The sequence below is a fragment of the Oncorhynchus gorbuscha genome, linkage group LG07 (genome assembly GCF_021184085.1).
Source record: "Oncorhynchus gorbuscha isolate QuinsamMale2020 ecotype Even-year linkage group LG07, OgorEven_v1.0, whole genome shotgun sequence".
NCBI lineage: Eukaryota > Metazoa > Chordata > Actinopteri > Salmoniformes > Salmonidae > Oncorhynchus > Oncorhynchus gorbuscha.
In genome coordinates, this window is record NC_060179.1 from 41211858 (window position 1) to 41226641 (window position 14784).

The window sequence follows — 14784 nt, forward strand, 5'->3', positions numbered from 1 at the left end:
GGATCCCACTCCAGTTCCCACTCCCTCCTCCCTCCTGGTCAAACTTTACCCCCAGTACCCTTATGTCCGTCAGTTTAACTGTCAGAGGTAGTCTGGTCAAGTCTGGGTCTGCCCACGGTCCGAAGAATTGGGCCTCTGTCTTGTCTCTATTCAGTCTCGCCCCAGAGGCTCGTCCGTACCAGTCAGTCCTGTCCAGAGTCCTGTCGACGGATAAAAGGTCAGTGCATAAAATGTTGACGTCGTCCATGTAAAATACGCACTTGGCGGTCATCCCCCACTCCCCGGGATACCCACCCCACTGATCCGTTGGTCCCTTCTCAAGACCTGTGCCAGTGGTTCAATGCAGGCCACGAACAGAAGAGGAGATAAAGGACAGCCCTGACGGACGCCGCAGTGTACTCCCACTGCTTTTGACAAATGCCCATTTACAGGGATTTTGCTGGTGATATCCCCGTACAGCAGTCCCACCCAAGCTAAGAACCTGTCCGGGAAACCCATTTTTTGCAGTACCTTAAAGAGGTACTGGTGCGAGACCCGATCAAAGGCTTTTTCAAAATCTAAATTTAGGACTACAAGCCGCATATTTCTGTCTCTCGCATAACAGATGGCATCTCGGATCAGTATCAGGCTGTCCGTGATCTTCCTTCCGGGCACGGCACAGGTTTGGTCCGGGTGGATCACCTCCCCTAAAACAGAAGACATTCTGAGTGTTAAAACTTTGGTAAAAAGTTTACAATCAAAATTTAAAAGGGTAATCGGTCTCCAGTTTTTCAAGTCTGTCCTGTCGTTTTTCTTGTATAAAAGAGTCACGATCCCCACTCTAAAACTGTCGGGTAGTCTGTCGAGGTGTTCGAAGTCAGTAAAAACAGTCAAAAGTTCGTCAGCTAAAACATCCCAAAAGGTCAGATAAAACTCCAAAGGGAGGCCGTCCTCCCCCGGTGAGTTACCCCTCTTAAAACGTTTCAGTCCTTGGTCGATTTCTGTCCTCGTCAGGTCTTTTTTCAGGTCGTCTGTGTTGGGTAAGGTCTTGTCAAGATATGTTAAAAGGTCCCCCATTGTTCCCTCGCACACATCCTTTTCCCCAAACAGTTCCCCATAAAAGTCCTCGACCACTTCTTTTATTCCCTCTGTGTCTGTTTTTAAAACCCCGTCCTTGTTTTTCAACCCTGTCATAATCCTACCCTGGCTAACTATTTTCTTAAAAAAGTACCTAGTGCACTTCTCCCCCTCTTCTAATTCCCTTTCCTTACTTCTTAAAATAACCCCCTTACTTCTCTGTTCCGCTAAAAGTGCCATTTCCTTTTTTACTTCTTTGATTTCTTGATTAAAATCAAAGCCCTGTTGGCGTAAGTTAAAATACCTTTCCAGTCGCTTTTGCAGTCCCACCATGCGTCTATCTTTTGCTTTGCTTTTTTCCTTTCCTATCTCTCTAAAGAAGGTCCTCGTCCTTCCCTTCACCATTTCCCACCACTGTGCTCGTGTGTCAAAAAAGTCCTGTAGCGTCTGCCACTGGCTAAACTGCTCTCTGTACTGGCTAACTACTCTATCATCTTCTAGCAGGGAGCAGTTCAATTTCCAGGGCCCTCTTCCCACAGTCACACCCGAGGTTAGTGAAAGGGTGCACGTCAGCATTGCGTGATCTGAGAAGAAAGCAGGGGTTATTCTAGCATCAGTTGGGGGACAGTCCCGGGTAAACAGATAGTCAATGCGAGAGGCTCTGGTGCCGTCACCACTGGTCCAGGTGAAGCCCTCCTCTCTTGGATGCAGGGTTTTAAAACAGTCCGTCAGTTTAAAATCCCTGCACAGCCCTTGCAATAAAACACTTGATCTGTCTACCTTAAAATCCTCTCCTGCCCCTCTCCTGTCTGCTCTACTTAAAACACAATTAAAATCCCCACCCGCCACTAGAGGATCCCTCCCTAGCATGTGGGACTGCAGGTCCTCTAAAAGTGCGCACCGGTCATGTTTGTCATTAAAACCATATACGTTTAGCACGTTAAAATCCCTCCCCATAAAAGTACAATTGGCTAAAAGAGCACGCCCACCTACCACCACCGTGCTCCCCTTCACCACCACCTGTGGGGTCTTGATTAAAATGGCAACACCGTCATTCTTGTTAAAATTTGAGCCACTCCAAAGGGAGGGCCCGTGCTGCCACTTATCCTCCCATTTGCTGTAAGAGGATAAAAAGGGTAGACCACACTACTGTAGTAAAAACACATCTGAATTAAACCTTTCTAAAAAGGATAAGACCGACTGTGCTCTCATTTCTGTTTTTATGCTCCTTACATTTATTGTGGTGATTTTAAAAGCCATAAAAGGGGTGAGTAAAAACCGTGCCGAAAGAAAAGCATTTAACAGTTAAAAGGGGGTTATTTCTCTGGTGATTTCTCTCTCTCCCTCCGGGGTAAAGGGGGGTGGAAGGGAGAGGAGGTTAAAACTGGGTTTAAAAAGGAGACTTGATTGGGGGAGTTGGAGGGGAAGGTTCTAAATTCTTCCTCCCCTGGGAGCTCTCCCATTCCACCTTTCCTTTTTTCTCCTCGCCCTGTTCGGGGTCGGAGAGCTCCTCAGAATTTCTTTTACGTGGGGGGAGGTGTTCCTCCAGAATCTCCCCCCCTTCTCCCATGTCTCCCGACTCTGTCTCCCTGGTGCTTTCCGACACCGTCCCTATAATGTCTGACCCACTTGGGGAGCTTTCGCTAAAGATCTCTCCAGAGCCGTCTTTCTCGGCCCTTTCTCCTTCAGGGTTCACATTAGTCTGGGGCAGGGGGGTTGGGGTGGGGAGGGTTTTGTCCTCTCCTCCCACTACTTCCACCACTGCTCCTTCCGCGCCCTCCACTACAGCCACCGGCTCCACCACTGTCTCCTCCACCACCACTACCGGCTCCACCACTACCTCCTCCTCCACCACCACCGGCTCCTCCACTACCACCTCGGCAACTGCCGCTTCGGCCCTCCGGCGCTCAGAAGCCCGGTCCGCGGCCGCCCACTCCCTCCATCCGAACTTGGCCCTGTTGGCCCAGGAGGAGGGGCAGTCGCGGATGAGGTGGGACCGCTCGCCACAGAGGTTGCACGACCTTCCGTTCGTGCATTCCTCGTAGCGGTGGCCCACCTCCCGGCACTTCATGCAGACCACCTTCTGACAGGCGTCTGCCAGGTGGCCATGTTCACCACACTTACGGCACAGCTTGGGCTGGTCCTGGTAGTGAACATGGCCCCTGTTCTCTCCGAGGACTATGGTGGATGGGATGGCTTTCAACCCACCATAGCCCCCAGGGTCCTCCCTTTGCTGGACAGTGACCCTCCAGGCCCCTGTCCAGATCCCGTCGAGGTCTTTAACCTGGATCAGGGGCCCCTTTACGTTGCAGTACCTGTCCAGCCATACTGCAACGTCCTCCGGCTGTACGGTTTCGTTGTACATACGGACAATAACGGTTTTGATGCTATTGTCCGTCAGCTTGGTCACCTCGAACATTGCTGTGAGGGACCCCTGGGTGTTCAGGGAGTTCTGGAGTTTCCCCCAGAACTCCCTCAGGAAGCTGGCGTTGGCAAAACTGACATCGAAGCCCTTCCTATAGGGGAGGGCTAGGATGCAGTTTACCTGCGCGGGGTGGAAACCGAGTTCTTTCTGGAGGAATTCTCTGGAGAAATCCAATCGGGATAACTCCATTATTTTCCCTCCCTTCTCCTTTAAAAGGAGGCGCACTGCATGGTGCCTCCTCATGCCAGCCTGTGCTGCTGACATGATGGAGGCCCACTCCCTTTACAACCCAACACCAGTGAAAAGGGGGGAGGGGAAGGGCAAAAAGGGGGAGGGGGTTGGGAAGGGGGAGGGGCAAGTGAAGGGAGTGAGGGAAGGGTGAATGGAGTGGGGGGGGGGAGGTGGGGTTGGGGGAAGGGGAAAAAAAGGGGGGAAAGTGTAGGACAAACCAAGGGAGCTGGCTGGCTCAGCTAGGCTATGCTAAACAGGGCCTACCAGCACCCCGGAACACACAACAAACTATCTCGCACAGCACCAAGCTAAACTTGTTGACAATGGGAAGGGACACAAGGGGGGGGGATTTTTTTTTTTTTTTTTTTTCTAGATTATTTTTCACACAAGGGCAGGACACAAGGAGGAGACAAGGGTAAATGACACTAAACACAGGCCTGGAGGCTAGCAGGCCACACCAGCCGGACAGACTAAGCTTACCAGCTGGCAGGCCCACAAGCCAAGAGGCCTCACAACAAAATAAGCACAGAGATATGGGGATGACAAACGGAGACACACTAACCAGCGACACCTGCCAAAAGCTTGGGGGCAATTAAGCTAGCAAGCCTCACCAGTAGGCCAGGCTAAGCTAGCCAACTAGCAGGCCAGCCAGCAAAAAAAGTCCCCCAGTTGGCAACAAAAAACAACAGAGGCTAGCCAAACAAAACAGACAAACACACAGACAGACAGACAAACAAACAAACAAAAACCTGCCTCGCCTAAAGGGCCAAGAAAGCTAAAGCTAGCAGGCAACAAGCCAAAAGGCAGCTCCGGCTAGCAGGCCACACGAAACTCAAAACAATAGGAAGAGCAAAAGGGGGGGAGGGTAGGATACAAGGGGGAGGAGAGATGCAAAACAGGACAACAAGGGAAAAGACTACAATAAAATAAAATAAGAAAAGACCAGAGGGCCTTTTAAACTCACCCTACAGGTGCTGGTGCACCTGTAGCTCTCCACCAAAACCACCACCTAACCCAGGACAAAAGGAAACAATGGTGAAACAATACAACAAAATGACAATAATTTTAAACAGAAATAAAAACACAATTTTCCCGGGCGCCCTCCGGCCTACGATCGCTTCTCCGATCAAGTGCAGCACTGTCAAAGTAACTACACTTGATCTTAGCCAAAAGGCCGAGAAGCACGGGTGCATCAGTAGACTGTTATTAAACACACGCTTGTTGGTGACGCATGGTGTGGTTTGAGCTTTTTCATTACTGGTTAAAATTATGGATTTTTACACACCACAAACACACACATTTGTGCACACACACACACACACACACACACACACACACACACACACACACACACACACACACACACACACACACACACACACACACACACACACACACACACACACACACACACACACACACACACACACACACACACACACACACACGGCTGGGGAGTAACGGATTAAATGTAATGGTAACCGTTACCAGCAAAAACATTGTAAACAGATTACAGATACTTTTGAAAAACTAGGTGATTACTTCAAGGATTAATTTTAAATTCAGAAAGGATGTTTTAGAAAAATAATCTTTGACACTTCTCTGTTATCGCAATGAAATTCAAATCAGCTTTGAAAAAAGGCGCAAATTGAACGAGTCTGACCACGATGTTGACACACCAAATGACACACCAAATGTGTTTGATAGATCGCGGGAAAAGCGCAGGTATAGACTTTTGTAGGCTACAGTCCAAGGTATGTCTTCCAATTGTGCGACTGCTGTCTGCTTCCAAAGATGATCCAATTTGAATAAACGCTTGGAGGTAAGGATGACAGCAGTGGTGTCGTCTACGGCGATACGGATATCACTTATTATTGTTATCTACATAGCGCATTGATGTGAATCACACTGCTGCTCTCTCATTTAGCTAGTTGCGCCTTACATATTGTGGTTGTTGTGGATGGCTGTTCACAAATCTAAATGTGTATTTGAGCCCAATAATGGTTGAATTCAAGAAGTTTAAACTGCCTATCAATCACTGTTTTTAAAACCAGCGGACAGACAGTGAAAAATTCACTCATGCAACAGCTACATAGTGCGAATCCCAGGCTATGGCTTTTATTGCTCAATCTAATTCAAGTTGATAAAAAATATATCCATAGGCCTAATGGACACATGCTCAATCTCGCACACGTTTGATAGATTTAACGGGGACATCTTTAATCTCATCATTGAGCTATAAATTATATCTATTTAAATCCATTGATTCTTGAATAATATAATTTATAAATGCCTCATGAGTTTAGTTCAACTGAGAACCCAACATGAGAACCCCAAATATAAGCTTGTTTTTCTCCATTGTTTGTAAACATTGTAAATGTAAACAAACACTGTATAGCCTCATAACATGGTAAAACAATCATTTTGATATCATCGATGGTCAGCTTTGTCTATTAATCTGAGAGTGGTTACATTTTCCAGGCTCATCCCTCAGCTTTTTACCAGAACAGAGGCAGTGCGACCATTTTGTTATTGTTTCATCTGTGGATTAGCCTTTAAAAAGCTGCATATTATCAAGATATCAAAGTGTCCCCAACAAAAAGGTAAACAATAGGCCTATAGCAAATGCAGCATATGGAATTCCTTTTCACATGTAAATAGTGCTCAAAGCGTGCCATCCCATGAGTGCAGCATTTATTTTTCAACTCGAATCATTGAGCCCAGTCAGTCCTCCATGACAACAAAATCATAAACAACAGAGTAGGGCTGGCATAATAAATCCTTCGTTTTGGGGTTATGCTCAGGTAAAACAATTTGGCTAATGTATAATCTATCCAAGTCCTATTCTTGAAGTTCAAGGGGAATAATATTTATTGGATTGCTGTAATTCTGATAAACTTTGGTTTTTAATGTACAGGTATAATTTTTATTTTATTTACTTTTTTGAATTTTACCCCTTTTTCTCCCCAATTTCGTGGTATCCAATTGTTTTAGTAGCTACTATCTTGTCTCATCACTATAACTCCCGTACGGGCTCGGGAGAGACGAAGGTTGAAAGTCATGCGTCCTCCGATACACAACCCAACCAAGCCGCACTGCTTCTTACCACAGCGCGCATCCAACCCGGAAGCCAGCCGCACCAATGTGTCGGAGGAAACACCGTGCACCTGGCAACCTTGGTTAGTGCGCACTGTGCCTGGCCCGCCACAGGAGTCGCTGGTGCGTGATGAGACAAGGATATACCTACCGGCCAAGCCCTCCCTAACCCGGACAATGCTAGGCCAATTGTGCGTCGCCCCACGGACCTCCCGGTTGCGACCGGTTATGACAGAGCCTGTGCGCAAACACAGGGTCTCTGGTGGCACAGCTGGCGCTGCAGTACAGGTATAATTTAATCAAATTATTATATGTAGTAGAAAGCAATGTGTTAGAAGAATCCTACATAACCAACCCATAAAGTCAAATTCAACATCAATATATGGCCAGCTATGTAAACTTTAACATTGATTCATCCTGAAATATAAATACCTCTTAAGGGGAAAGTAACCTAAAAGTAGCTGAATGTAATCAGATTACATTACTGAGTTTTGGCATTCCAAAAGTTACGTTACTGATTACAATTTTGGACAGGTAACTAGTAACTGTAACGGATTACATTTAGAAAGTAACCTACCCAACCCTGCACACACATACACACACAAAAGAAAACACACATGCTGATTCCAACCATCTCTCACCTTCCCTCACCTTACCGCTTTCCCTCCCACCTCACTGAGGAAACAAGCACTGAATGCTAGTTACCATTCAAAGTATATTGAGGCTTATGTGTGTGCTGCGCGCCTGAGTGTGTGTGTGTGTGTGACTGGAGGAGGGAGTTGGAAGGCTGTGATTTGCTCCCGACAGAGAGGAGAGGGATGGAGGGAGGTGCGCATACGACCGAGAGAGTGAGAGAAAGAGAGCACATTCACAGTCGCTGTCTGGTTTCTTTCCTCAGTACGACTCTGGCAGCTCTCCTCCACAGCAGCAGAAAGACACAGAACCAAAAACAGAACGGTGAAAGATAGACAAGCGAAAGACGGAGAGAAACAAGGTGTGAAAGACAACAGCAGGAGGACAAGCTTTACTCTAAACCTCCGCCTCCAGATGGCACAATGGGAAGAGATTGGGAACCAGTGAAAAGTGGGAGCGAGACAAGATATGTGATCTAGAAGAACAAGGTGTTAAAAGTAGATGCTGAAAAGGGTCCTGGACAGATGGACGGATGCTGATCTTCTAAGATAGAGGGGTAGTCACCACTCCATTCTGACAGACAGAAGGGTGCCCATTTTTACACTGGGAGCAACAGGATATTCCTCCCCTTTCCTCTACTGGATAAGACTGTACCTAGTGTACCTCTTTCCCTGACAGTGTCATTCTCCTTTTCTCTTTTACCTGGACTTTGGCCTAGTCAGTCAGTCAGTCAGTCAGTTGTTCATTACATTTTTCTCCTGTTTCTTCATTTCTTTTTGTTCATCTCTCCGGGGCAAGTGACGCAACCGAGAGTGCTTTTTGGAATCTTTGCTGAAGAAGACTGTCCTCTATTGACCCTTTATATTGTGTGTTTTTGTTTTTGTGTGTGTTTATATGAGCACAAGGACGTATGTGTGTGTGAGCCTGTGCCCTTTTTACCTCTTAATTTCCACCCTTTGCACCCATCTGTTTCATGCTGGCTGTCCTTTCACACCTCTGCAAGTGTTGCGCACCATCTGCGAGTGTCATTGTGTGTGTGTGTGTTTCGGTGTGAGTGTGTGTACGTATCTGTCACCCGCAGTTACGCCACTGGTCAAAAGTTGGCCAATTGGATCAGAGCCATTTTTGGAGGCAACGTGGCATGCTGTTTTAGCTGGGCAGGAGGGGGACAGAAGGGCCGGCTGTTTAGGGATCAGTTTGAGAGATTCTACTGTGTTCTCCCGATAGGACTCGAAAGACTATCAAACCTCCTGGAGGATCAATTCAATCAGCATCTGATCCAACAAGTGTTAACTGATCACCTGTGGATGGTGTACCTTAGGAATACAGTGAGTGGCAGTGAAGGAATCATCCAATCGGCACCTGTTTTATAGATGACCTGTCCGATCATCCATTATTAAAGCCCTGGCACTTTGGGTTTTGCCTGTGAGGTGTTGATCAGATTCCAGATTACCTGATGTGTGTGTGTGTGTAGAGGATATAGCTTGATGATCTCTGGCACCGTGGCCGTCTGCTTCCTGTGCCGATCTTCTTGGAACTGTCACTCAACTGCTTGGCCCGCAGTCTCTCTATTGTACCTAGGAGCTGCCAACACAGACTGACAGACCTTTTTTTTATTTTTCTCGGCCATGCTGTACTGTGTAACTCTCTGAACGAAAGAAGACATTTTGCGAAGAAAGAAAGGACGTTCTGACTCTGTCCCGTGTGTACCGTTCTGTGTCCACACTAACGGACTGCCTAAACTGAGGCAATTGGCCTCTAGTCCCGTGCTACCTACTGTGTTTCATCACCCCCAGGGGCCATGATTGGTGTCAACAGCCTGCACTCGGCGGGGCGCCTGCGCTCACGATCCCTGTGCTCGGTCCGCTATGGGCGAGACTTCCGAATGATTGACCCATTCCGCTACCCCCGAACCCCCCGCTCACGCTCCCTGAAGCCCCTTATGTTCCCAGACCTGCTGGGCAAGGCCCAGGATGGACAGAACCACCCGCAGGCTCGCAAGAGGAAGAAGGTACAATGTGCCACCCGGGTAAGACTCCAACTAACATAGCCCAACCTGGTGTGGACCATGTTTCACTGTTCAACACTTACTTTGGTTGTGTTTGCATGGGTTAAAGTGAGTGGGGTTGGGTTTTAAGCATTCGGAATCATAGGGTTTTCTTATTTTTGATTACATTGTGCACTGCTGTCATGTCAACATAATGTAAAATGCTATGCCTAGTACTTTAAATACTATAAGTGTGTGGAATTTAGGGAAATAGACAATCATAGACAATGCAACCTTGTACATCCACAGATGCATTCATTTCTATATACAGTTTATGGACCAAATGTGGTTGTGAATAATTTGTTAGTTGAGTACATTGCAGTTTAGGTGTTCACCAGGCTGACAGGCCCTTCCGTAACCTAGGCTACCGCATGTTGTGTATAGTAACCGGTGCTAACACCAGCCCTCAAGGCTAACTCTCATTTGCTGCCCTGGTGCCGTGCGTGTGACGTTGACGTAGCTCGTAGGTGAAGGTGACGAACATCCATCTTGATCTGAATGAGGCCAGTTGCTCCTAATGGCACTCATTACGCCTCTCCCACCACTCCTCACACTCTCTCTGCATTTGCTTTTTATTTTGTTTGTGTTTTCGATCATTTTGTGCCCAATAGAAATTAATGATAAATTATGTATTGTGCCAGTTTGGAGTTACTTTTATTGAAAATAAGAATAGAAAATGTTTCTAAATATTTCTACATTAATGTGGATTCTATCATGATTAAAGTCCTAAATTAATCCTGAATAATGATGAGTGACGCACAAATATCATACACCCAAGGCATGCTAACCTCTCACCATTCCAATAACAGGGGAGGTTTGCATTTTGGGGGGAGTATGATACCTGTAACTTTCTCACTAATCATTATTCACAATTCATTCAGGATTATTCGTACCATGAGTATTATCCACATTTGCGTAGAAGTGTTTACAAAAAGTGCTGTAATTTCTAAACGGTTCACCCGATATGGATGAAAATACCCTCAAATTAAAGCTGACTGTCTGCACCTTAAAATCATAGTCATTGTATAATTTCAAATCCAAAAGTGTTGGAGTACAGAGCCAAAACAACAAATAATGTGTCACTGTCCCAATAGTTCACTGTGAACAGTATGTCTGAGATATGAGATATACAGCTTACTTCTTATGTTAGTATGTTGTGCTTTTGGTTCAATTTGCCTGGTTTTCCAATCAGAAACAAATGAACAGGAATTGTAATTACATTTAAGTGTATATATGTAGAAACCAATAATTGACTAAAACATAACCATGAATCCCAAGGTAATGAGATTTCTCAATGAGCCACTATAGCTGTCGTCACTGTTGCTACTAGCAACAGCAGAACAATCCATCTGTTTTTCAGGTTCACAAATTCACCCCCAGATTTTATGTTGAAGAGTTTTGTGCTACAAAAGATTGCATGTAAATGAGACTTTGAAATGTGCCAACGCCGGCTTCTCACAAAGATGGCCCGTATCTGCGCTGAATATTAATATTCATGAAGCTTGGAACACAGTTTGATTTTCAATTTGATACAGTTTGTCTCCATAGCAATGGGAAATTTGAGTCGGCCCAGAACCGAAAATCTACATGGTCTGGCTGCTCATGAATACTCATAAACTGACATTCAAGTATTTCAGTTAGGGACAGTTTAATAGGGAACTTAGAACACTTGTTTTATTGGACACACTGCATCAAACACATTGTTCCTTTCAATGGGTTTGACTGAGAAACTACACCGCAATATTATTTCTAGAATAGTTGGTGAAATCCAACGCCAACAGTCAATCAACTCGAATGATTCAATTGAATTGAACATCATCAGCATCAGTTTCTTAATCAGACAGAATGTATTAATAAATAAAGCCAACACTGATTTAAATGGTAGATAAGACCCATACCCATGACAGCCATTTGTCCTGTCCTTTGTCCTTTCTATCAACACTGGTGTTAGAAGTGGGATCCAAACCCACTATGTATTGATAATTGTATATTTTTTTTAAACATTTTACATTTTTAATTTGACCCCTTTTTCTCCCCAATTTCGTGGTATCCAATTGTTGTAGTAGCTACTATCTTGTCTCATCGCTACAACTCCCGTACGGGCTCGGGAGAGACGAAGGTTGAAAGTCATGCCAATACACAAGCCAACCAAGCCACACTGCTTCTTAACACAGTGCGCATCCAACCCGGAAGCCAGCCGCACCAATGCGCCGGAGGAAACACCGTGCACCTGGCCACCTTGGCTAGCCACAGGAGTCGCTGGTGCGCGATGAGACAAGGACACCCCTACCGACTAAGCCCTCCCTAACCCGGGCAACGCTAGGCCAGTTGTGCGTCGCCCCACGGACCTCCCGGTCGCGGCCGGTTACGACAGAGCCTGGGCGCAAACCCAGGGACTCTGATGGCACAGCTGGCGCTGCAGTACAGCGCCCTTAACCACTGCGCCACCCGGGAGGCCCCACCATTGTATACTTTCCCTGAATTCAGAGGATGTGGGAGGGACAGTAGTGCTGATGATGTACTTCCTGCTAAAGTCCTCTCCATCATGTCAGCTGTCACAGTTGTCCACCAGTCCCATCCCTACTAGGCCTTAATATGAATTTACCATCAGGGGCTGATAGCTCTGTACTCCACTACCTCTACAGTCTTTTCACAGAACCTCAGTGCTAAACGGTTGATCATATTCCGCTGGCATATCCCATTGTCACTAAAGGGGCTGGATTTGAATAGGAATGTCTAAATCGCTTGGCTGTCACAGGAGATTTATGGGAGAGCGAAGAAAAATGCAGACACTCTCCAAAAGCCTGTTGCATTTATCAATGAGGATGCACACAGAAACACTTGCTTTTTCTTAAAAATCCTATTTTGCCTGCTGCGTTACTCAACAGACTCACTTTAATTGAGTGCTCAAACTTAATTTTGCCCTATGACAAAGAGGATTCTTGAAAGGAAGGCGGAGCCAAAACTATTGATTGATTGATTGGTGATTACGACTAAATAGTTTATTGATTGATGGATTCAGCCATTAGTTTCTACCAGGTGAATCTGTGTACTATTTGTCATTATTATCTAACTGGTGTATTACTCTGTTTTTCTTCCACAGGCCCTGTACAACTCAATCAAGAATGAGAAGCTTCAATGGACAATGTGAGTTCCACTTCAATGCCTGCATGCCTTGTTATCTACAGTACCAGTTTGGACACACCTACTCATTCAGGGCTTTGTTAATTAAAATGTTAATTAAAATGCATTCCAGGTGACTAACTCATGAAGCTGGTTGAGAGAATGCCAAGAGTGTGCCAGCTGTCATCAAGGCAAAGGGTGGCTACTTTGAATAATATCAAATATAACACTTTTTTAGTTACTACATGATTCCATATGTATTATATCATAGTTTTGATGTCTTCACTATTATTATGCAATGTAAAAAATAGTCAAAATGAAGAAACACCATGGAATGAGTAGGTGTGTCCAAACTTTTGACTGGTACTCTACATACAGTATTTGTGCATTTAGGTGTATTTTGAGTGTGTGAATGGGTATGTCTGTGTTCTGACACACACACACACACACACACACACACACACACACACACACACACACACACACACACACACACACACACACACACACACACACACACACACACACACACACACACACACACACACACACACACACACACACACACACACACACACACACACACACAGTTCACCCAGAGTCCACACACACTCAAATAGTATTTGGACAGTGAAGAGTATTGATAGATTTGTTAGCATCCTTATTAATGATGTGCATGTTGTCGGGTTGTGGTGGAAACATTTGTGTGTCAAGGGTTGCTATTCTGGATCTCAGCCCACTGTGATTCAGATATGCCAATTCAGTTGCTGGCTTTCCAAGCTTTGTTGCCATAGTTACAGCACCATGGCTACAGCTCCATAGCTACCATTCTGCTCTTGCCTCTGTGTTCCAGCGCAAGCATAAACACGCACTTGTGAACTCACACACTCGCGCACATGCACACACCTATCATTCCATTAAAGGGTCCTTGTTGCATCCTGTACAAAGGTATGACCACAGCCTCCCACTAACTTCCCCAAAATAGCAGCAATCCTGGGGTAGCTGACTGAAATGTGGTCAAACAGGTCTGAGAACAGATCTACAAAGAGAGAGGCAATCCAGTTCAAACATCTCTATAGAAACAGACTGACAATTAAAATACATGGCCAAGATGCCAGGGACAAGAGGCCGACGATAGAGTAGTCATTTTTAGAAACATCCATACAGATACTGTAGTAGGCACATAAACCCTTGAATACACGAATGCATAAACTATCACCATTGAACATGTGTACATGTGATTACACAAACACGGATAGATTTGCTGCACCACTAGATAGCCGACAGAGAGAGAGAGACAGCACACATACCCACTCTTGCCAATGCAGGTGGATGCGCCCACATGTTCTGCGCACACGCACAATCAAACACACATATTTCCTCATTCAGCACGGGAGTGGGCGTGGGGAGAAGCTCTGGGGGTTCAGAGAGAAAGGAGGGTGGGCATCATGTTCCCCATAGAAAGAGAGGGAGGGATAGAGAGAGAGAGATTGAGGGAAACATAGAAAATAATAAAAGGGAATGGAGAGGAAGTAGAGAGAGAATACAGAAGGGGAGGGAGAGGAAGATGGAGAGAGAGAGGGAGAGAGATAGAGGGAGAGAGAGGGGAAGAACAATATAATAGAAGAGGAAATAGAGAGAAAGGGAAACAAGGCCCATCTGCTAATCTTGCTCTCCTCCCTTATTGACTCAAATCTAGGGTTGCAAGGGGAGAGTATATTACTGGAAACTTTAAGTTTACCAGTAAATTAACAGAAATTTGGAAACTTTCAAGGAATATACGGAATTTTAGTGGCCTTTTTGGGTACTTCAGATTATGTCTGTAATTAACTCTAGCCCTCTGTGTGGTCTTATCACGTGTAAAATATATATTTTTCAATTTAATAAGATTATATAAAACAATATAGAATGACAAAACTGTAAAACATTATCCTAAATATAAACCATCAACACCATTCATGTTTAATATGAGGGTTTCAGCATGAAATATCCTTTATATATTTGACACACTTTGGTTTATTTAACGAGGCAAGTCAGTTGACCTGTCTGGGAACGGGGCACCCCTCGCCAACAGCCAGTGAAATTGCAGGGCGCCAAATTCAAACAACAGAAATCTCATAAATCAAATTTCTCTAAATCAAGTATTAGGCACCATTTTAAAGATCAAAGTCTC

General features: G+C 45.4%; 1 protein-coding gene across 1 annotated transcript in view; it reads left to right on the forward strand.

Annotated features, from left to right (window-relative positions):
• LOC124039857 overlaps nucleotides 1–14784 on the forward strand; it is a 129849-nt gene that overhangs the window by 98066 nt on the left and 16999 nt on the right. The window contains exon 11 of the mRNA XM_046356330.1: nucleotides 12592–12635. Within this exon, the coding sequence (XP_046212286.1) occupies nucleotides 12592–12635 (44 nt within the window). The remainder of the gene's footprint in view (nucleotides 1–12591; nucleotides 12636–14784) is intronic.